The sequence below is a fragment of the Cygnus atratus genome, chromosome 5 (genome assembly GCF_013377495.2).
Source record: "Cygnus atratus isolate AKBS03 ecotype Queensland, Australia chromosome 5, CAtr_DNAZoo_HiC_assembly, whole genome shotgun sequence".
In the NCBI taxonomy this organism is placed as follows: Eukaryota; Metazoa; Chordata; class Aves; order Anseriformes; family Anatidae; genus Cygnus; species Cygnus atratus.
In genome coordinates this window covers 32,110,796-32,135,041 of record NC_066366.1, presented here as the reverse complement: position 1 = coordinate 32,135,041, position 24,246 = coordinate 32,110,796, and the positions used below count along the sequence as shown (strand labels likewise).

Genomic DNA, 24,246 nt, shown 5'->3' with positions numbered 1-24,246 from the left:
TTTTGAGCAATCATGTTCTTTTTTGTTATCCTCCTCTTCCTGAGGAAACTCAGACTGACCATTTCTGCTGGGATGTTCATGATATTTTTGTCTCCTGTTAGCCAGGATAGGCAGGCTGTAGGCATAAACTCAGGTGCTAGAAAGGCTTCCTTTCATTTTATAATGATGTTCCTTCTCGTGCTTTCTTGTTATTTTGAATATCACAAGAAAATTGTTTCTTCTTTCCTTTACAGTCTTCCACGGGAAGCAAAGGATGCTGTTAGCGTGCAATGCTCTGAACGCTGGGCTATTCCCAAGAGCACTACCACAATCTTGTTCAGTCTTTACAGCTGAACAACCCACTCCTCCTATTGCTCCCAGGTGAGTAAAGGAATGCCACTTAAACAGGTGCTACTTGTGCACTCAACTGTTCTGAAAAAAGCATTAAAAACAGTTCTTTTGATTAACACGGATTGGTGAAAAAGTAAAACTTGGGGAAAAACAGCAAAAGGACTGTTCAGTGAGGTGTTTTCTTCAATAAGAGGCTAATCATCTTTCCTTCTCTTGCACTTACATACACACTCATAGATTCATCCCCCTCATCAAGGAAATGGCAAACAGTTATCTCTTGCAAACATCACGCTGAAATCCAAGAGGGATTCAGAGGCCTCTTTCATCAGTCCACACGTTGCACTGGGACACAAAGAATGCATCAGAAGCCAAAGATCAACATGAAATTGGGAAAAAGCATGCTAATGAAGGAGAGATGTCGCTTTCATACATGCTAGAAACAAAAGTGTTCAGAATTATGAGAATGAGAGCCTAAAATCATGACAGAGAAAAAGAAATGACTAAAGAGAAAAAAAACTGCAGTGAGGAAAGCAGCAGTAATAGCAGAAACATAAGGGAGAAACAATTCCTTTTGTCTGCCATGAGAATATAAGGGCTGCTCTAACTGCCTGGGATAAAGCAGCTTTCTTCTCATACAAGCACAAAAATTGCAGAAGCAACACAGGCAGCATCAGTGCAAGCTTCCTTAGCCTGGCTGGAACATGGGAACAAGCCAATACGTACAAGTAGGTAATTAAGCAAGAGGTAAAACTTTCCCCTAGTGACCCATCAAAGACTCCTTATGTCATTTAGAAAAGGAAATAAGAGATGTGAACAACATGCAGAAATTCACAGGCAGGCAAGTTCAATGGACCCAGTTCTGATATGAGTGTACACACACACTTAGGTCTCTTGTCAGTTTGAAGGCTAAAATGAAGATTTCCATCAGCAAACTTCCACATCTTCATTCTTTTTGACACACTACCACTCTCTTGCATCACCAAGATATACAAGATAAAAGAACCAATGGCAAAATTGAGTATTATAGCATTCTGCCATAAAAGGCAACAGCTCTGTGCAATTTTTCCAAAAGAGCAGAACTCTCTACACCTTAATACTTCCTTCCACCTATGGCTCACAAAGGAAAACTTTGAAATGACTTCATGGGCTCTTGTGATACAAGCCACAGAGCGGGGCCACCAGGAGCAGCGTCACAATAAGACATACATGTGCTATATGAGCAATTTCACTGAAATGAGATTGACTGTCATCTTCATGCTATCCTGTGAGCACATCAGTGATTCTTTTTAGAGATATTTACCCAACAACCTCCTGTCTCCACCTAGTCCCAGTTAAAAGAAATTATTCAAGCAGCAGCTGCACCTATCACACTCTTCTGTTTCCCTGTTTACATGACTGAACAGAAAAGCAATTACACTTACTGTTTAAAACATGTTTTCCTTCCAAAGGAAGGTAAGAACAGAAATCTCAGGGCAAATTCCCAAAACAAGGCAAGATCTCCCATGGCATAGCTCACCACCTCCATTACATAGCATATCATGCTTCTAATCTATGGAGCTCAACTAGAAATGACAAGGATGCTCTTTCCTTAGCTCAAAAAAAAAATAAATATCATGATAAATTTCTGATTTGACTGATTAACAAAGTGGCGAGGAACTCCAATCTGGATTGATGCAAATGCTATATAAACCTTACATTTACGTTCAGAATGCTAACAACATGTACTTTGTTTCTTACCTGTCATTTCCATTTTCATATTTTCTTCCTTCCTTACAGATTCTTCCAGACCTGACTCCTGTATGGAAAGAGATGCTCCTACACCATGCTGAGGCACAGTAGGAGATTCCACAAACTCCTCCGGTCTGTTCTGTTCCTTTTTTAATTCGTTTTTCTGGCCTACATTAACACCACGTCGTGACTTTAAGAAAGCAACTAAACTGGGATCTGCAAGTATTGACAAAGAGAGAGACAAAAGTGACAGAAAGTCTCAAAATACTTGATAACGCCTATAGGTCTTACTATTTATCTTAGTCTTTTCATTCCCATTCCACATACCCCCTTCTTCTGTGCCAGCTGTCACTTCGTTTCAAATTGAGGCACTTAACTGCTTTATGACCTCCTGAGCATGTAACCTGGGGACAACTGACTGGTGAGGTGACACTAGAGAGAGAGATGATAAATGTTTTTCAAGGTAAAGCAGCAACAAAAAAATCTATTTATTCTCCTGACTTACAAACAAAACCAGAATTGTTTCTTTCCCCCTCACTGCTGCTGAAAAAGGCACAGCCATACAAGACCATTCATTATGGAGAGAACTCTGGTCTGTAATTTATGGGAGGAAGCCAGGTCTGACAGTTTGCCTACCCTGTCTGTGAATTGTTCAGTTCTGAGTGCTACGAGAGTACACAGAACAGACACCACAAAAAGAATTACCTGCTGTATTGAATTGCACTAGAACTGCAGTGCACGGTCTCCATATTAAGTTAGGAGAAGATCTTGTTCATTCTGAACAGATTCCGCATCCTGAGACTTAATTATGGTCTAATAACATCCAGAAAACATAAGTGGTCGTTCTCTTCATGCTTTGGAGAAGAGGAACATTTGGGAGGTAGGGGTGTTTTAAAGGACAGGTAAGATTCCTCTCTCAAACAAGAAAGTGTCAGGAGACTTTTACATTTAACTTTCAGACCTGCTACAGATACACCACATCATTTTTGATGGAGTGCACTTTCTCACTCTGGAAGATGATTCTCCATGTAGAAGATGGTGTTGGGATGTTTATGCCTGAGACAAATAGCAAGAGCCTGTGCACTACCTCTCTAAAACATACAGAGATACTTTGATAAACCATGTCAGGGATGTGTAAAGTAATAGAATCTATCTTTCATTGGTTATTTATTCCTTGGAGGACAATGGACAAGCAATTCAGAAGTTCTCTGTACCCAAGAGAAGTCACCCCAAAAAAAAGAAACAACTGCCTCATCTCTTGAACAGTTTAAAGAGCATGCAGGGATCTGTCGCACACTTGTGACTGCTGCATGCTCTTACGATGCAGTATAAGCCTCCCTCAGTGAGGGAGAGGCATTCAGCCCAGTCTCATTAAAGCATCCGTATTTTTTTCTTGAATGCAGGCAGAGCTCTCACTTTCCCACACTTTACTGTATGCAGCAATGAAGAGGCTATATGCCTTAATTCATAAAAACATTAATCAAAAGTCACCAATTATATAAATCTGTGCACAGTATGGCAAAAAAACCCTACTATTTCTACCCATAGATAAAAACAAAATAGTGACAACTGTAAGAGTTTGAAGACCCTGCCATCCTCATAATCCACACCATGCAGTCTCATTTACTTCATGCTTAAGAGGTGAATTCTCAAACTGGTCAGCAATAAACACCCGCAAATTATTCTGACTCCTGAATATGGAGGAAAAGTCTCCCTAATTCACATGTCTGTACCTGTCCAGTTCCCAAGTTCATTCACAAGCAGGCAACTTAGTTTAGGAGTTGCTTCATTGTGCATGATTCCCTGGGCACAGATATTTTCAGAATACCAAAATAACCCCTAGTATACTTCAGGCCTCAAAGGCTGAAAGATCTATAACTTCAACCCATAGGGTACACAAATACATATGCTGTTTTAAAAAATAATTAATTGTTGAAAAATACTTAACATGTACCCTACCCTTTTTAAAATCCTTAAGTGTTTGCTTCACTAATACCCTGACAGGCTGAGTGGTGGGGACAAAGAGCAAAGGCAACAAATCAGTCACAAGAAGAATGTGCATGAACAAGGTATTTTTCATACACATGCCATTGTTATAAAGTGAAGTTAGAAAAGCAAGATTCTGTCACCTTTCTTATGGGCATCAGAGAATTACATTTTAGGACCCCAATACATGTATATGTAACCAGGTATCTGGTGCACAAAGTAACACTGCATGGACTATCTTATCCCACAGCAAATGGTCTTAGACAATCCTAAGGTAAGCCCCCTCTCACTGAAGAATAAGCACTCTTAAAATTCCTTCACACTTGATTCTTACTCATAAGCTACTGACAGGACACAGAAGTTAAACTACCCCCATGTGCAATGACTGCTGATCCCGAGCTCCAATCTTTGATCTGTGAATTTGTTGAGATTTCAAGACACTTTCAAATTCAGTAAACTTCCGTGACTCGAGGTGAATTCACCCTGACAAGCACATACCCAGCTGAGCCAGAAGCTTTTCCTGTTCCTGCAGGATCTCTTCCTGGGACATGGACTGCAGCTTCTCCAAGTTCTCTTTGTGAATAGCCTGAGCTTCCTGCTCACTATTTTGGTTTCCAAGACCCTCTCCTGTTATGATACAAGGCCGCTGAGTGGTGAAAAAGTCATCAGCTTTATCTAAAAGATTCAGCAAAGAAAGCAGTTAGTGATTTAAGTCTCTGGCATTATAAGCTTGTTTAGATTTCGTCATTACCAAGCAGAATCCACACACATCTTTTTGTTAGGAGGAAAGTTTAGTTTATCTTGAAACTAAGTATTTGGGCTTTCAGGTTTTCGTCTCACGTGACGACAAAACACCATTTCTGTCTTGTTTCATTAGGAGTTGGGGAGGGACAAGAGAGAATTAATTTGGTTTCTGTAAAGCGAAGCAACAAAAGGTGAACTTGAGCATAATGTTCATTACAAGAAATGGAGCTACTCCGCTTCTCCTCTTGCTTCTAGCAATGCTCTCACAGAAACCCTTCCCCAGCAATCTTACAGAGGCTAAGCCATTTCCTGATCCTTCTGTTGTATTACTACATTTATAAGTGTTCTACTTCAAGGGGATCACAGCCATGGGGCTGCTGTGTTTCCCTTTGGTATTTCTCAGACAGAAGTACACAGACAATTGTAGCAGGGTATACAGCAAACAGCAATTGACCTGGATGGTGGATTAGTGCATGCACTACACAGCATGCTGAGGGTTTTCTTACCATTTCTTTGACAGAATCCTTAGCCAAACGGTGAAAACCTTTGAATGATATCTAGCATCCATTTCAATGTGAAAAAGAGGATATCATGGAAAAACCCAGACATATGGTAGTCCTGTGCAGAGGGGACTGCTCAAGACACAGACGTGCATGCGCACACACAAGCCTGGAGCTGCAGGTACCACTTGAATTGGTTTCATCTTTTCTTGTCACATTGCTGTCAGACAAATAACTGCTGGAGGTGGCACTGACTCATCAGCGCTGCCTCACAACACTCCTTATAGAGCAAAGCCACAGTCTCATGGCAGAGCATCCAGTGATGGAAGACTGAGCTTTCAACTTCCAGGTAGGTAGCAATGGGAACCTTTATCAGGGGTCCTGAACACTTTTATTGTGCACAAGATGGACCCTTCCCCCAAAACTGCAAAAGCTACTGATGAAACAAGAAATGCTTCACATGTGACAGACAGAAGAAAAGGAGGGCAAGAACCTTGAAAACTAAATCTATTTGGCCTTATGAAAAAACAGAAAAGAAAATTAGTGAGAAAGCTGACCCAATTTTTAGAATGTTAATTTGGGTCTCTGACCATTTCAAATCCTTGCCATGCCACAGACATTCCAAGTGACTTTGCGATGTCTGAACTAAGGACAATAGCACTTCCCTAATTTAAAGATAAGGTGCACTGGTGTTATGACACCAGTTTAAGGTTTAATTAAGGTTTAATTAAGACTATGTAAATATAGTAGACTGGATAAGCAGAACCTTTTCCACTCACCATCCCTGTTGCCAGGGCGAGGTGCCTCTTCTGCTGATCCCTCAGGATCCAGGGCATCCCGAGGAGCTGATCTTATTTGCACGCACTCAGCAGCAGAGGGAGCTGTTGCTTCCTTTTCAGCAGCCCTTCTTGCTGCCATCTTTTGTGCAAAGATGCTTTTTCTTCCAGATCCCACCTTCACCTGCAAACAAGGAAGCCGTGTGTCACCACTCTTTTCAGACTCCCCCGCACACCTGGCACTAACAAATATGTAAATCTGATCCTAAAGACACCCTCGAATCAGACTTTGGGACACGACAAGAGAAGCTGCTGGCAGCCACCTGCCCTTTTCTGTGTGCGTGCTATTCCGTTTTTTAACATACAATTTAATGCTAGGACAGAAAGACAAAACACCTGAATGTTTTTTCTACCTAGAGAGAGAAGATGATTAATTATAATTCAGACCAGGCAAGTACACCTAAAATATCACCAAACATAACAGTTCCAGCTTTCCTGCTGCTTGGAAGCTCTGCATAGCTGAATACTTTGCATTTCTGAGGATAAATGGGGCTGTACTGCGCTCACCACATGCTTGGAACAGGCTTCTTATAAGGTGATTAGAGAGCAGCAGGGTGAAGAGATTTACACAGTAAGAAGTGGGCAAGTGGTGCTAAAATAATCCTGACTAAATTACTGTGCTGCTTGCCTAGGCGATGGAAGGGCAAGGCTCTGAACAGCTTTTGATACACGGGAAACACAAAGACTAAGCAAAAAAAAAAAAAGAGAAAAGAAAAAAGACTCTTGCATGTCCCCAGTCCAGAGAAGGAGCTTAAAAGGCAATCTTAACATTTAGTAGCTACTGTGTACTCCTGCATCAGGTAAACAGAACTGGTAGGTTTAAAAAGTACTACTACTTCCTCTCAAGAGAGCTGTCCTTCAAAATCAACTCTCTCTTCAAAGCAACCACAACTATCAATCGCACTCCATTTCCCAGTATCTGACTCCTACTCAGCTAGCAGCTCTTGCTACTACTACAACTATTCTGATGATAGCAACCATGGCTTCCTGCTTTACAGCCTCAGAACAAATTTTATGTCAAAAATCTAAGAAGCTGCAAAAAATAATCTGTACAACCGCATTCAAATGTCATTTCAGGAAGAATCAGCAGCAACTTGAGTAAGTACAGACTTACACAAACCTGACAGGCAAATTCACAGAAGTTGTTTCTCAGAAAAAAACAAGGCAGAACACGTTCTCTTACAACAGGGCAGATTTGATCCTTCTCACTAAAGTTAGCTGAAGGGGATTGCCTTTTTCCTAAACTGGAAGAATTCCAGTGTTATTTAACTGCAGGGTATGGACTGCCTGTTTGATGGCAGTTTGGTAGGAGAATTTTCTCCTTTACTAAGGAGGCAATGCCAGAACAATGCTGAGCCAACTCCTTATCTCCAGCATGCCAAGTCACTTATTTTTAGCCCTACCAGTCACCAGGCATTGCACTTTGTTGTGGAGAAGACTTAATAGTTAATGAAGGTAGTGTAGAACAGTTGGTCCCACTCTTACCTCACTTTTTATCTCAGAACGATGAAATGTTCTGGGAAATGGGTCTCCGGTGGGCACTGGCATGGTCACTGCTACTGCGCTCGTGTCTCGTTCCTACGGCAAAAAAAAATCAAATGCTGTAGAAACCATCACAACAGCCCCACGTTTATACTATTTAGTTAAGAGTGGGCTAAACTCTCAGCTCTGCAGCTCACAAGCTTTCTGTTACGTAGCCGTCAGGCTCAGAACACCTTGTGCTTACTTGAAGCCAAGGTGAGGCTATCTTCCAAAAGGCTGTGCTGCCAAGCTCCACAAACCACACGAAGAATCAAATGAAGGGAAGCCTGGGCCAATGTAGAGCAATGAGAACATCCCCTTCAGAGAATGCAGAACCTCACCCAAACCCACACTAGAGCACAAGCCTGCATGCATGCAGCATGATCTGTAGGCAGTCTGGACTGGACAGCAGATTCAAACCCATGTTTAGCTGACAGCAAAAATATACCAAAAAAGCCTTTTTTTCCCCCAGGATGCTTCAGGACACTGGTCTACAGTGCTACAACTGCTTCATTACACTGCAGAAATAAAAAGCAGCAACAGAACCCTTCATCCCTGTCCAGTGCTCAGTTCATAGCACTCAAAAACCACTAGACTATCAGGTGAAAGCTAGACATACAATGATTTTGCTGAAGACTGCTGTAATGTGTCGATCATGACTCTCAAGTCTTTCCTCTGGATCTTCATCCTCAAAGTGGACAGAGGCACTTTTGATCTTGGACTTTTTTGGAGGACCAGGAGTTAGAGCTGGGAGAATATCAGGAAAATCTGTAGAGGAGAAATAAAAAAATAGCCAGGTTACTCAAGTATAACTACTGCACAATAAGTATCAAACCAAACTCTCCCTAATATTGCCTATTATTGCTCTGATGAGAAACAAACCAGATGAGGAAGCAGTAAGACAATTAAGAATCCTCTGCGTCTGACTTGCACTGGATAATGGAGAGCAACATGCTTAAGAATTTTATTATTTATGTGTTGGCACTGAAGTTTTTTCAAAGAGCTGCATAAGCAGAAAAGGGTACTGAGGCCTGACTGCAAATCTTAAGGGAAGAAACAAGGCTGTACAGAAACAACTAGTGTCCTTGCAGGTTGTGTTCAGGCACAGAAAAGCACAGTTCCACTGCCAGCTCCAACAGTGAGTGATTAGTATGATCATAAGCTAGTCAAGGCCTTCTTTTCACTCTAAACTGGGATCACATTTTCTTACCTAGAAGCAAGCACTGTAAGATTTAAGTTGTTGCTTTTAAGAAAGCACCTTGAGCTTCTGAGACTATTACGTGCATGAGAAGTGTTACTACTGGTGGAGGAAAACAAAACCACAAGAAGGAAGCTTATCAAGAGAGATCTGCTGGTTGAAAGTTGGGGTCTTGATAGATGGCAAAATAAGCACCCAGAGTCCAATGAGTACACATCTCAATGCAAGAGGTACTTTCTGTGATTGGCAAGGTACCACAGACAGCTGATAAATGTAGATGAAGGCAGTGTGTTGGAAAGGTGTTTCTACTGGACATAGTAACGTTGGACAAGGGCATTTTCAAACAAGGCCAAGACCAAAGAATACTACAATGGAAATATATGCAGGAAAAAAAACAGCAAGGTGAAAGGGAGGAACGGAAAGGCAGAGAGAAACCAAGTATTTCAGGGAGCCCCACAATGGAAATTACCATCCAGCATCACTACATCCTTGCTGTCCTGCAGCGGGGGTCTCTCAACATCTGTGCTCCCTTCCTCCCCCTTTCTCTTGTCTGCTTTCTTCACAATCTTCACTGCAGGTGAAGCTCTGGCTGCCAGGAACTGGTTTTGAAAGTGTATCAGGTCTGCCTCGGACTCGCCAGGCTTTGGTCTCGACAACATCCTGCCTTCTTGCTCCTGCAGGCCGGCCCTGTGTGGTGTTCACATGGAAGATGTGGAAAACAGGTTAGAGGACTGGTTTTCCTGGGGAAAGGACGGGGGCAGCAAGCGAAAATTACACACTTTTGTCCTGCTCTGCTGTTTCTGTACATACTGCAGCTCTTCAGGATCTACTTCAGGATCACCCCAGGACACAACTAGTTATACCGGAGGCCCAGACAAACGGCTCACCTTGTTTTTCACTGCCAAACACCATGCCACTGGGCAAGCCAACACCTGGTCTAGCATCCAGCTGGGAGCAGAATGGCATCCATCCAGCACAGAGCTGGCCAACAAGTATATCGCTGCCAGAATGCCAGCCACACGGCCTTGGATTTGCAAAGCCACAGAAGTACCTGTGCCAAAGCAGTAGGTTTGACTTACTCCAGTATCAGCAAACAAGAACATCAGAGGCACAGGGACACGCAAACCTCCTGCCTCCACCATACTGCCTTCTCAACATCCTGCCACTAGCATCTGTCAGGATGCAAGAGCCTGTCCACGTAGATTTGGACAATATACTCACCACTAGTGCTCCCTTCTCCCTCTAATCTCCCAAGAAAAGAAACCAAACAAAAAAAGGTTTTCTTCCTTATCTCACCCTTCTTCTTCAGTTCTCTCTGTTTCACTGTCCTCTTACTGGCAGAATTTATGTTATTTCCAAGCATTTTCATTCACTGCTCAGACCAGTTTTCAGATGAAAGACAGGGGTGGTATTTATAAATACTTGTATCTTGGTCTATATCAGAACTTACACAGAAAGAAACTCTTCCACCTCCCATCTACTGGTCATGAAAACACTTGTAAATATTACACCTCTCATTCCCAGAGCCTGGGACCATCGATCCATTTCTCCCAGGCAGCGAGTGTTTGCAAATACCTATCACGCTAATTGAATCGCTGATCAGAACTAGTGCTGCAGACTTGATACCCTCCCACACTCGGAATTTTTAAATGTTTTGTACGCATTTGATCTCTTCTAAAAGACCATCAGGACTCAATGATAATTTACTTTGAAGTTGGAAAGGGAAGTAGATGCAGATTTTTAAAACTCTGATCATCTCCCATATGGACAGGCTGTATGCAAGAGAAAATGCAAAGCTTTGAAGCGAATCTCCATCAATCTCAGACCAAAACAAAGTTCAACCCCAGTGCAGACGCAGCCTGCCTTGAAACCAATGTTTTGTTTGTCTTACTCTGTTACCATCCTTTTCTGTAAGGTATGTGGGCAGATACCTTGCGGAAAGGATGCTAAAAGACTCAAGAACTACCTCATGCAGTATTTACAGCCTACACTTGGAATATTTCTCCCATTTTTAATGATCCCATTCTTGAACAATGCCGATTAGATATGATGCTGCTCGCTCCATCATCTCTAAATGAAGAAGAGGCCCAGGCACTTTTACAGTTTTGTGTTGTTCTTTGGTTTTGGTGATTTTCTTTTTTTTTTTTAAATCAAGACATTCATGTAAAAACAACAGCCAGACCAGATCAGCTGAAATACTTCTTCCTGCCCCTCCTTTTGTGCAAAAATTGGGCTAAAACCATTCAGATTTAAGAGCTTTGTGCGCCAATACAAAGTGGATTTTCAGAGGTTTTGAGTTTCCAGGGACTGCATTCACTTCTGCGCTCATTACTGAGGAAACAGGCCTCTTCATCCGATGCCAGCATCACGAGTCAGTTGCCGATTTCAGACATCTCAACACGCTGGCCTTAATGAAAGCTGTCAGCTCAAGAGTCCCAGAACAACAACTCCCATTTACACCAAGCCTACACATGGCATAGGCAGCAACAAGGGGAGCTTCCCCGTACCCTCTGAACCATAAAACCCCCCCAATACAGAGGGAAAATGTCCAGCCTCTCTGCCAAACAGCATCAAGGATGTCTGTGGAACACAGCCACCAGCGAGGGGCAACTTCCCAGCAGGAAGGGAGGGGAGGGGAGGGGAGCACGCTGCTACCTTGCCTCACACACCTGGGATGTCACTGTGGCTCTGACTGATGCTGAGCAGGCAGAAACACTCCCAGTGCCCCCCCAAATGCACAGCAAAAATTGCAGCTCCTGCAGACAGCTCCTTTTTTTGTGCACTTCTAGCATAAGCACACCTACTTGCTGTTTATTTATGGACCTTTCTGCCACAACAGGGGCTCCAGTAGTCATACTTCAGTTGATAGGTCCCCCTTTCATATGCATAAGCAGCATCACATGCATCAAAAGCCAAGTGTTTCATGCCCTGTCGTCATGGGCTTCAAAGCCTGAGTGAGGATGATGCTAGGATTAGCAGACACAAAACGCCTGGTTATAAGCAAAGCGTGCTGCTAATCTTTCTGCGCTAAGCCCCTTCCACACAGGGATGCACACACACCATTGTCTGAGTCTCTGCATATCACTTACATTATTCAAAAACATATGGGGCCTTGAGGCTGCCTTTATTTGCCTGGAGATTTGTCAGGCAGAAGCAGCCAATTTTGCAGTCACTGTCTAAAGAGATGGGACAGAAACGTGTCAGAAACTATTTCCTCAAAGTCGGTCCTTCCTCCACGTGGATATGGAAGACACCCAAACAGTTACAGGGTGGTAATACAGAGGTGGGCATTAGTCTGGTGTGAAAAATAGATAAAAGACTTCAATGTGTTCTTTCTATTTTCTGAGTCTAGAAATTTAATACAACCAAGGCCTTGGTCCTTCTGCAGTCCATTGGGCAAGAAATTGTTTAAATACACATGGTACTTGCAGACAGACTGAGGTAAAAATAATTTACTTTGAAACGGTAGCTCTTTCCATGCCCTCTGGAGGCTATCTAAGCACTTTAGCAACACTCACCTGGCCATCGCAAAGAGCAATTCTTTTCCAGCAGCACCCAGAGAAAACATGTAAGAAAAATAACAAATGGGACTGATCATCAGCACTGCCACCAGTACCATACAGCCTGGTTATCTTCAATCTTGCAACCTGCTATTTAAAAGCTACCTGCTCAGAAGCTGTTTGTCTAGAGGGGCCACCACCCAGCCAACATGCACAGACTGCTGGGGAAAACCTTGTCCTAGGGATGCCTGCAAGGCATCACAAATACAGTGAAAGAAAGGCCCATAAGCACCTATACACACCAGAACACAGCGATCATTACACAGATATGGGATCATTCGCTGGTGTATCCCCTGTCTGGATGAAGAATCTCAATAAATACCTTTCTGTTATGCTTTGGACTCATGGATATGGACCATGGATATGGTTGTTTGAAAAGCCTGTCAGCGCTGCAGATAGTTTAACAAACGCCGTTGGGACCAATGGGTGAATTTCAACTAAAAAAAGGTGCAAAAGGACAGAAAGCAACCAAGTCTCAGACTGCTTCAAGCACAAAGACACGTTTTTGGACTACCCAATTTCAGCTCAAGTGTCAGCCTGAGGAGGAAGGCTGGTTAGGGCAATAAGGGCCTCCAGTCACAACCTCACACATCACTGGTGTATCACAGAGGATGGCACTTACTTTACGGAAACACTGAGGTTTGTAATACTCCTTCATCACTTCCCTGAAGCAGCACTTAAGCTCCCGAGGCACGTGTTACTCCTACCTGCCACCACCCTTAGCAAAGTTAAAACAGTACCAGAATCGTGCAGTTTTGTATGAGCAGCATACCGCCACACTCCTGCCCAAGATGTGTAGTTGCCATCAGGCCACAGAAAACCATACTCAATACAATCCCCTGCCATAACGACTCTTATTCTACTCTAGATCACCTGCATTTACTTGGCATTATTTCTCCTGCAGCAGCAGAGGCCTGCAGAGCCACAAAGCAGCACAACAGCCACAAACTGGGAACGGGTTGGACCCGATGATCCCGAAGGTCCTTTCCAACCTTAATAATTCCATGGTTCTACGATTTTATAGCTCTAAAGGCCGCAGGGCCGCGTACAAACAATAAACCGCCTCAGACTCTTAACATATTCTGCAAATTGCCATCATTTCAACCCCGTCCTCAAGCCTACAGCGTTATCTTCGTTTATTAAAGCTGTAGGGTTTGAAATAAAGAGTAAAACCGGGCCCAGCGGCCGCAAGGAGCCCCTCCCGGCGAGGCCGGTAACGCGCAGGACACCGCGCCCGGCCCCGCCACCACTCACCTGCGCTCGGCCCGCACCGCTCGCCGCCAGCACTTCCGCTCCGCCCCGCAGCGGCTACTTCCGCCCGGTAGCTCCACTTCCGCCCGCACTCCTCCTCCCCGGGGGGGCGGCGCCATTTTGCCTCCCCTCAGCGCCCGGCTTTGGGGGTCGCTGCTCGGAACTCCCCGGTGTCTCAGACGCACCTTGCCCTGCTCGGTGATGAGCGGTCCCCGTGCTGAAATATTTCACCCAAATCTTTCTTGGCTTGCGCAGCACAAATGCACACTTCCCCAGGTGTAAATATAGGGCACCTCCTAATAGTAGCATATGCCTGCCAGTATTAAAACACATTTATGTAAATCTCTGATCTGTACATTCTCTTTATTAGAGGTTGTTGATGTGCCTGAGACTATAGGTGCTTCAGGAGGATAGATACATAAAGTTACACGAACAGAGCTATAATTTATTATTCATGTCTAATTATTCATATATTATTCACATACACCAAGCTTTATTGAAGACTTCTGGAAAGCAGTCGTACTTGCAGAAGCATTTATTTTAATAGTGGTCATTAGTTTTAGTGCTTAATCAACTTTGAGCTTTTTTTACCAGAGGTGAGCTCAATGGGCATGAGTATGGATGCAGGTTGCAGGTCTTGGCTCAGGTGGGCCCCCTGTTTGGAAAGGACTCACCACAAGTGCCCCAATACCGTAAGGAATGCAGTACGTTCCCATCTGCTAGATCTCATTAGGCTTTTTATTCCTTCAGAAAATGATGCTACTAGCAAAATTGCAGCCAGACGCAAGTTGGACACCTAAATCTCTATGGAAATTGAGATAAACCCTTAACCTGACGACAAACAGTCGTCTCAACCATAGTGTCAGTGAACCAGGGTTGTGATGAACTTGTACAAAATGGAAATTCTCAGTGAAAATACTGGGCAGAAAACGTCTCCCTCAGCTGTCATCTGATGGTTTGTACTATTCCTGAGACAGTGAGGTTGAAGATTGTGTTCCTTTAGATCATTAAATACTTCTTAAAGTAGGAACCACCAAAATCATTTGAAGATGTAAGTAGCCAAGAGTGAGCCCAATTCTAGCCTTGTGAGTGGACAGTTTTCTACCTGATTCTGGCACAGGTGTTTGTTTGAGCAGTTACTACTATTATGTCTGATGCTTATAGGTGGCCCTAGCAGGAGGAATAAAATTACATTTGGAGATTCTCAGAAGAAAGCCTCAAGAGTGTTTGGAGTGCCTCCCTGGCGCTGCCATGCCAGACTGCGGTTCATCAGCTGGCAGAGCTCTGCTTTGCACTTCTTAAAGGAACTGGAATCAAAGTCAAGCCGAGTTCAATAATAGCAGTGACTGTTTAGAAATGTAAGGTCCAATGCTCCGTTCCACTGAAATCAGCTGTTAGCCCTACCACCACCATCTGTCACTTAGTTTTGTCATTCACAGATTCTGCTGGTTTGGGATGTAAGAAACACTTTGAAATAACTGTTCAAGTTTCTTGCAGTTAAGCCTCGAGAGCACCATTTTCTAGTCCCTTCTCCATGGAACCATCCAACACTTCTCTTGGCAACAAGAGTCCGTGGCTACCACAGGAATGGCATCTGGAAGCAAGAAATTTAATGTTCCATTTGGTGTCTTGTTGGCTTCTGTGCATTTTTGTGCTTGTGGGTCTGTAAAGATTGTGTAGAGCTGCTTTAGAATCTGTTGAAATCAATGGATTATGTCTCTGCCTGAGGGAAAAGGTGGAATTTATATTTTAGTTTATTGTGCTGTTCATCTTTAGACCAGACAAGAGAGCACTGATTTTACAGAAGGATTTGGCGGATACACTGGTAGGAGTAGACCTTTCTCACTCTGAGGTTTTGCTGGTGCTAAACTTCTGAACAATTTGCCTTGGACCCTGACCAGGACATTTCGGTTCTGTCACCTGGATAATAAGGCAGGGAGGCTTTAGCACTGGTTGCACTGGAATGTATTTCAATTAAGTTTTGAGACTGTTTAAATTGTCTGACAACTGCTCGTGAAGTTGAGTTGTTCTGAATTCAGGGAATTTAATAAATATTTGTAAGGTCATTTTGACCTTACCAACATTGTTAGTATAGAAATGAAGTAAATGAATTACTATACATCCAGTAAAAAAAAAAAAAAAAAGATACCTTAAAGGTGTTACAGGATATTTGACCCTATGTATCTTGTACTGAACCAATTCAGTGAACTAGATAGCCTGAGACATGAAAGGGCCTGTTGGATTTACGGTTCTTAGGGGTGATCTGCTTGTCATCTTTTCCTCTTAAGCCCAAGAAACGTGTATGTGATATACATAACCAATTGCTAGCAGAATTTTGCTTTGCCTTAGTAGTTCTCTGATGATGATGATGATAATAATAATAATAATAATAATAATAATAACAATAACAATAACAACAATAACAACACATTAACTTTGTCTCTTGCTTTCTTCTGAAGTAAGCCTGTACATTTCTGTAATACTTCTCATGTGAATGATCAGCACTGAACTTAGGAAAGCTAGCAAGTGTTATCTGAGTTATATCTAATCTGAAACTAATCTGATGTCAAACAAGCGTAACTGGTCAATATCCACAGATGGTAATCCTATCCTGAGAGCGGTGTGGCATTTAAACTGAGGAGCCATAAGCATTTTTCCTCCCTGATTTCTCTCACACTGGCTGCACAAGTTCTACAGCCACACATGGTGATTCTTAGCAATGCATGTGAAGTGAACAAATCTTTTTTTTTCTTTTTTCATTTTTTTTGTCAGAAAGATATAAAAATATGCTCAGAATGTTTTTTATTTTAATTACTGCAAGACAGGAATACTTCCTGTCAACACTCCTGGAGTTTTATGTATCTTTTCTTCATTCTATTAATTATTTACCTTCTGTTTTAATAATACAGCTAAGGGCACTATATATAGCTTATGCTCTATCAATAAATCATGCTTGTGCGTCTTCATATTTATCCTATAAATTATAAGTGTCTACACACTTCTGGGGATCTGCTAAGCTCTTCTGGCAAGGAAATTCCCACCACAGCATCTGTAAGAGTCATTGGAGGTGAACTCAAATAATTCCTCACTTAAGGAGAGCCGTTTTATGAGATTTTAAAAGCTCATCAGTCTTGTCACAGGCCCTGATGTTCTCCCTCACCCTCTTCTTCTTGCTTGCCACAAGCGAGTAGCTTCATGTGACTTTCTGGCGGATGTTTTTGATCTTCCAAAACAGAGAAGCATGAGAGCCTACAACCAAATGCTTTCTCACTGGACTGTAAAATCCAGAGGATCAGAACAACAAAGACAATATGGCAGTGGCCTTAGTGGCATTAGAAGGTAAATCTGTAAATGCAACAATATTATCTGTGTTGCAGAGATGGAAAATATTTGGATGAGTTGCCTAAGAAGCAAATGGCCACAGAGACAGATAATCCTAGAGTTTTGTTTCCAGAAGACAGAAACTGAAGTCAAGAACAGAGTAGGTAAAGAGCAGGGTGGTAGGAAGTACACAGGTTTGCCGGGGAATAGAGAACTGGTGATAAAATGGGATAGGTCCAAGATACAAGTCCTTACGTGGGTTCTTTGTAAAAAGGAGTTGAGACTGGTAGAACAAAGTGTTCAGTAGCTCATTGTCACCTGAGCTATAGGTTCAACTCTGCAAGGACTGGGCCTTGAACTTGAAAGAAACGGTAATATATCATGCCTCAAAGGAGTAGTTGCACTGCACATTGACACCAATCTCTGCAGGAATCTGATTGGAAGAGAAAGATCCTGAACCAGAAGGCAGGGAAGTACACACAGCGGTGTCACACAAAGCACAGCAGGAGTCCCTGTGGTATGAAAAAAAATTACACGTGTTCTTGAAGAAATGTGCATGCGTGAGAGCAGAACCAGATTGTGTGTAATCAATGGCAGCTTTCTCACTGGTGGGAGAACAGGGTAGGCAAACAGAGATGGAGCATACATCTGAATGTCCTGAGAGATCCATCTGCAGAGCTTTGGATGGCTTTTTCTGCAGCTTTCTGGCCAACTTTTGGGGTGAGACCCTGGGATTCTGTGAGAAAAACACTTTGCTGAGAACAGGCTCCTGTGGATTCCTAGGACTGTGTAAAGCAGGGATATTTTAAATCAAACCTCTACTCACTCACCAATAAAAAGCACAGATCCATAATCAATGTAAATTGATTTAACTGTGTAATGAGGGGGAGAGGTTGCGTATTTTAAAAGCCCAAAACAACAGAGTATTTACTCATCTCTAGCAGTGCATCTGCCAAACATTATGTTGGTTCTTGACAGTTAGCATGGGATTTCCTCTTGGCTGTTTGTTTTATCAATTGTTTCTATAGAAATGCTGTTTTTATCAGAGTAGATGAAAATATCCTGAAATAAAACACATCTTCAGCAAATAAAGATATTTCTTGCTCAGTCTGTATAATGTATGCCTATCACACTGGGACTTCCTCACCTCATTACAACATCAAAATAAAATCCATCTAAAAGTGAACTGACGTACAGCTGAGACTCCAGAGGGCAGGCTGCCGTGGAAATTAGAAGGGGCAGTCAAGCAAATGTGTTTCTCAAGACAGGTCTTTCAAACGCTGCATCTGAAGAGTACTGCAGGTGAAAATCACTGTTTGCACAGATGGTGAATGCATCATCATTGACATTCACTGGTTCACAGAAGGCTTAAATGGAAATAGTCTCTGAGCTGACCCTGTCTGGCAATGCTCTCTGCCCCTAATATCACCGAGGGAAGCAGCATTTCTGAACTTTAGCTTCCCTGGGCTGAGGACAGTGTCTCTCATGGCTACTGCTGCTGGATCTGTCTGCGAAAATTTGAGCAATGTAGTGGATGCGATCAAGTCTACTGTCATAGATTTTAAAGGAAGCCTGTCAAAGTGCCTAAGCCTCATATTTCACACAATTTAAGACAGTTTAAAGCACTGGCTGTGCTCAGATGATTATCCTCTGTGGCAAATCTCCTGGAGAACTGGCTGTTTTGTTGGCAGTTTAGGATTTGTTCCTTTCTTCAGATTATTTCCTGATGTATCATGAGGAATACCTTATACTTCTGCATCCCAGCAGGATGAGAGTGATGCATGCATGCTTCATCCAGATCCCACCTGTACCAGCAGAACGTGCACCAAAAGGAGTGCCCAGGGAGGCTCACTTCCCCCAAAATCCAGCTCTGGCACCCTTGGAACAGGAAACGTGGCCTTTGCTATGCTCTCGGTTTGGGGAGCTCAATATTCAATGCAGATGCATGCTCAGCAGCTAGTTCATACTGCTGGTACACCCAAGCCTGAAGTACTTAATTGTAAATAGCTAATGCTGCTAGATCTGCCAAGAGTTTTTAACAGTGATGATCGTGTTGTCCTGATGATTTAAGTGATCTGGCAGAACTAACTGCAGTCACACAGAGTTGGGGTTTTGCCTTCGTCTTTGAAAATGGAAAGGGCTGCACTGGGTAGCTGTGCCTTGTCTGTGTGAGGACTCACCCATGGAGTCTTACTAGGCCCGAGCTGGTTTCCCAGCTCCCCAGGGGTGACACAAAATGCTGTGGGTTCCCAGAGGAGCGTGCTGGTGGTGTGCATTTCTACTTCTTGGGAGAAAAACACGCAGCACTCACCAGCTTTCCATGCAGGGAGAGACAGGTGGCCTGGTGAAAAAGAACTATCTGAAAGGACTACCCAGCAAGGTGGAATGGGTATCTGGAAGAGGGGTTTTCTAAGCAAACAACCAAAGCTGTACTGGTATCACGTGGGATATTTAACACTTATGTGTGGTACTGATACTAAGTCACTTCTGAACTTTTTTGAACTATGCCTAGCACCAGGACAAGACTGTTCCCTCACTGGTGATACTTGGTGAAGGAAGCAAAGTCATCAGAAGAAGGCGCCAGCTGCCTGCACTTCTCTACCAGGTTGATGTGGAAGCATTTTTCTAGAGTGCTCTCTTACGCTCATTGTTTTCCTGACAAGTTCTCTTCAGTGCTTTGTGTTTGTTTATTACTATTTATTATTTTCAAGGGCATTTATAGCTATTGTGATCTCTTGTGACAATTGCCTACATGAGGAGAGAAGAAGTTGATGGCTCCCAGAGGAAGGCCCGCAGGCAGAGAGCCCCCCTCCTGCTAGTGGCAAGCGGTGCCACTAGCAATGCCAACACTTTGAAGCCCTTTTCTTCAGTGACACAGATACAGAAGAAACAGCAGAGATCTCATGGTTGCACAATGTCACTATGTAGGAGCACTGATTGCTCAGATGCATGTGAGTACCTTTTCATTTTGGTCTGTCACTGGGGTCCGCGCATTTTAAAAGTCTGTTTGGCACTAGACAACAGCCCTGGGGGCTGGCAGGCTGCCTTCTAGAGACATACAGCAGCAGCGACTGCCCAGCTTTTTTCCCATGGGAAAATGCTGGGAACCCGCCAAATTATCGACTTGGCTCTGGGATGTCGCTGCCCAGATGGCTGTTCTGCATCAGAAGTCGTGAGACACGGAGGTCAGTGCGTACATCTGGGCTTCTGGGTTCAACTTTGGAAAGAAGTTGGTCAAGCCATGTGATAGTTGAGTGTTTCCTGGTGAGGACCAGAGGTATCTATCTGCTCTTTCTCTGACCATGCACCCCGTATTTTGGTGCTTGGAGCCACTGGTGAATTTCCCGGCCTAGGGTTGCTCTGAGGCAGCTGTAGGTCCTTCACGCTGCCTGTGGCCTGTCACGTCCTGCCTAGGGCTGAGGATGGTGTGTGCTCTGTCTCTGTCAGGGGGGCTGGAGATGTCCTCCCTCACAAGCAGCCCCTGAAGGGAACAGCAGCAGTTTCAAGAAGCAGAAAAGAGAGAGGGTGTATTCTGCCGCAGTTCAGCTAGCAGAGGAATACCCTTGCTAACTGCTGCTTGGTGTGACTTGAGGGAGTGCTGTAAGAGGAGATGCAGCTCTTGGTGACGGTGATTGGGACAGAACTAGGGAAGGTTTCTCAGGACTCAAAGACTGAAAAAGCTGGGAATGAAGAAGTTGTGGGTGATGCTGATTGTCCAGGTATTGGAAACAGCACCTCAGAAGGAGCAAGATAAGGGAAAGAGAACTAGACAACTGGTGCCAAATTTGAAAGGCACAAGCTAGAGGAATAGATGAGAAGGGAGAACATTTCATTCTGAGGGGAAAAAGCAAATGTCAGTGCAAATTCTGTTGTATCTGCACAAGTCAGCAATGGTATTACTAAGCCCAGAGCTTGAGAGTGGGCATCACTGCAACCAGGAAAGAGATTGTGGGAGGCAGGGCAGGGACATCTGAGGGAATGGGAGGGAGGCAGTGCAGAAGAAAAAAGCTTGGAATATAGAGATGGACTGAGAAATTAAGAGAAGATGGTGAGCAGTGCCAGGAGGTGACCAGGGCAGGAGGTGACAAGGAATAAAAGGAGTTCTTTGCCCCTGTAGAGAGGGCCCTTGTCTTGGGCCTCACATCGCTATGGGTGACAGCCATGCTGTCCAGTCATGTCATGTCCCCACAACCCACTAAATTTTGTCCATTAGCTATTAAAACCCAGGCCACTCTGGACAACTGCAGTTGACAACAGGGGTAGCTGTGTACCGGGCATGGTACCAATGCCACCCGGCTCATTTCATGCTGGTAATTGGAAGGGCACCACACGACATCAGGCTGCTGGTTCATCCCACTGTGCTTCCTGGAACTGTGACCGTCACCCTGACAGCCATGGATATTATTTGAGTCAGAATGAGGCATCCTTTGTCAACATCACTATATTAGAGAATGCAAAGACTTTACCACCCAAGAGACAATATTGCCTTTGTCCTCTTTTTCTCCGAGAAGGCAGCAAACTACAAGCACCAGAGGATGTAATCCAAGTGCTAATAAATTATTGATGTCTCCCTTCAGCTTTTTACTTACTAAAAGGATATCAAAGCTCATTTTGTGAATGGTCCAGACAGATTCTCTTTTTCTATATCCACAATTTAATTCACAAATATTGCACTAAGCTTTAATATTGACACAATGTGGTGTTCTCCCTTTACAGACTTTGCAAAGGCTAATAGATGTGGTTTGGATTATACAGACTCATAAACAGATACAGTGAGGGAAATGCCACTCGTGACTCCAATAGAAGTTTGAATTTGTAATTAAAAAAAAAGAAAGCTTGGTATTAAGTAGAAACGCTGTGGTTGGGGTTTGTTTTTTGTTGTTTTTTGTTTTGTTTTGTGGTTGTTTGTTTGTTTGCTTGTTTTTAACACATTAAGGGCTGATCAAAAGCCTGTTGAAATAACTGGGCTTGCTCCTTAGGGATAGGCTGTCTAGTTCTTTGGCAGCTCACACAAGTCGTAGGACAGTATGACGTATTTTATATTTAGCAGTAGCTCCTCTCTTCCAATATGCCTATTTGCATAAGTCAACTTACAAACCATCTGTATTGGAAATGTTCTTTCCATTACTTTTAGCTTTTGGGACAGCATGTGGCAGTTTCTTAACAGCATATATTAATTTACGCTGTTTTTTGGAGCAGCAGATAAGTAATTTGAAGTTGTCATACTGCAGTTTCCCTGCTAGGAATCTCCCCTGGACAGAAGGCTTAATGTTTCTCTTCCATTAAAGTGCTCTGTGAGTTTTGATGGCCATAAACACTCAGGATCCTGACAACTGTCTCATTTGGAAGACAGGCAACAAGCTCCTGTGTATACCTTAAAATGGTTTCAGACCTTTGCAAATTTAGCCCAAATGCTGTGTCGCACTAAGGAGCAGAACAAAATTCTGCCTGTTAAATCGGTGCAGTGGCCTGGCTGAGCTCAGAGAAAGGATTAGCAGCGTTTTAACAGAGGCATGCTCTGAGTGACAGGGGGCTGATTGCAAACCAACACTGACTGCAGTTCCTGACTGCACCAGTTTCTTGGTGCTCTGAATAGAGGAGGCAGCACCACAACCCATGTTGTCTCTGTTCTCTGCTAGCCATTTAGAAAGCGTGAGTGATCAGGCACAAAGCCCAGAAACGACAGCTAATTTTTACAATATGGTATACATATTTTGCAAGCCAGCCTGCAAACTGCTTATCACATTTTTGGTACTATATACATAAATATTCATAATTAATCTGTGTTAGAATAGAGGGAAAAGCTTCTAAAGAACAAAAATAGCCCCTTCAGGCAGCTTACACCAGTGACACTGATCCCCTGCATCTCTGAAATTAAAAAATGAGCTTTGCACAGATTTCTGCAGTACTTTCTGGAATTCAAGCTTCTTCCTCTTCTTTCTTTCTTTCTTTCTTTCTTTCTTTCTTTCTTTCTTTCTTTCTTTCTTTCTTTTTTTTCCCTGTTTCTTCAGGTTGTGAAGGCAGCCTTGATAACAGAGATTGATGCACTGAATCTGGAGCTAGAGAGGTGGAAATAAAGGCACCGAGTGAGATATGACATTTCCAAAGCTTCAGTCTCAGGGGCAGCAACTTTCATTTTCCCTTCTCCAGGTCTGCTTCATCTGGAGGGTTTTCCCCGTGTTTTTCAGGTGCCACCTGGATGCTGACAGCATGTCAGGTAGGAAGATGTACAAGCCTGTGCCTTTCAGATCAAAAGCCTGAGTTCAACTGGGGGCTACCTAACCCCAAGAGACATCTTCTTCCCTTAAAGGTGGAAGGGCTGATTATCCAGTCCCTGGCACTGCTTGTAACTGTAACCCAAGCACCAATCAGGATTGGTTTAGATTAAATAACTCACAGGTTATTCAACATCAAAAGCAGAGTATCTGTGGAAATGAAAATAAATTAAAAACCTTCATGAAGCTGTTCAGGCTGCCCCAAAGCCCAGTGGGTATTAGATGTATTTATTAAACAGAGGTGACTATTCGGTATAGGATGACAGACAAACCTGAGCTCTGCCAGGTCTTTGTTTTCTGTCCTTGTGTGACTCAGCTCTTAAATTTGATTCTCTTACTCCTTGGCTGCTCAGCTGGCCTGGCTGACACCTCCCTGACGCACAGCCTCTCCCTCCCTGCTGTCTGTAAAAACGGGGTCCCCGACTTCAGGAAACTGCCCTCCCCTTTTGCCTTACCATATGGGGGGGCATCTTCTCCACTGCCTCGCAGCACACTGAAGCCCATTTTTTCCACCTCCTTTTGTTGCCACAGATGCCTTTGACTGCTGCTGTTCAACAGTCCCCACAAGGAGAATTTGGCGCTAGGGTAATGCTCAGTCTGGATTTCTCTGTGGACGATTCTCTGGCTGGGCACATTTCCCCTCTAATCACACATCCATCCTGTCCCAGCACCGCTACCACCACCGTTTTTACAGTGTATGTAAGGTCACTGAAACCGTCCAGACAAACACGCACAAGCTGACCAAGCAAAATGGATTTTTAATTTCTCTCTTCCCCTATAGGTCCTGGCGGGTACAGCATAGGCACTCCTTATGCATTCTCTGCTGCTCCTTCCTGCGTCCCAGATGTGATCCGCTCCCTGCCCATCTGCTGCCCAACCTGTCCCCTAGAGATCCTTCCCTGTTGTGCCACCTGCAGAAAGGAAACAGGGTATTTTAAATGTGCGTTTTCATGTGGTTTAGAGAACCTGCATTGTACTGTCTGCCACTGAGCGCTT

At 43.5% G+C, this 24,246-nt stretch overlaps 1 protein-coding gene across 5 annotated transcripts in view; it reads right to left on the bottom strand.

Moving 5' to 3' along the window:
• RPAP1 (RNA polymerase II associated protein 1) overlaps positions 1-13,741 on the bottom strand; it is a 46,664-nt gene extending 32,923 nt beyond the window's left edge. The window contains exons 1-8 of one of the 5 annotated variants that reach the window (XM_035539721.2): positions 13,026-13,499; positions 12,362-12,383; positions 9,313-9,530; positions 8,265-8,413; positions 7,610-7,702; positions 6,068-6,248; positions 4,543-4,719; positions 2,068-2,274 (exon numbers count right to left, since the gene is read on the bottom strand). In XM_035539721.2, coding sequence (XP_035395614.1) covers positions 2,068-2,274; positions 4,543-4,719; positions 6,068-6,248; positions 7,610-7,702; positions 8,265-8,413; positions 9,313-9,530; positions 12,362-12,369 — 1,033 coding nt within the window. In that variant the 5' untranslated portion in view covers positions 12,370-12,383; positions 13,026-13,499. Of the gene's footprint in view, positions 1-2,067; positions 2,275-4,542; positions 4,720-6,067; positions 6,249-7,609; positions 7,703-8,264; positions 8,414-9,312; positions 9,531-9,622; positions 9,709-12,361; positions 13,500-13,657 lie in introns of those variants that run through there. The other 4 variants (XM_035539722.2, XM_050711321.1, XM_035539719.2 and 1 more) reach the window with 4 other exon arrangements.
• Between the last annotated feature and the right edge of the window lie 10,505 nt (positions 13,742-24,246).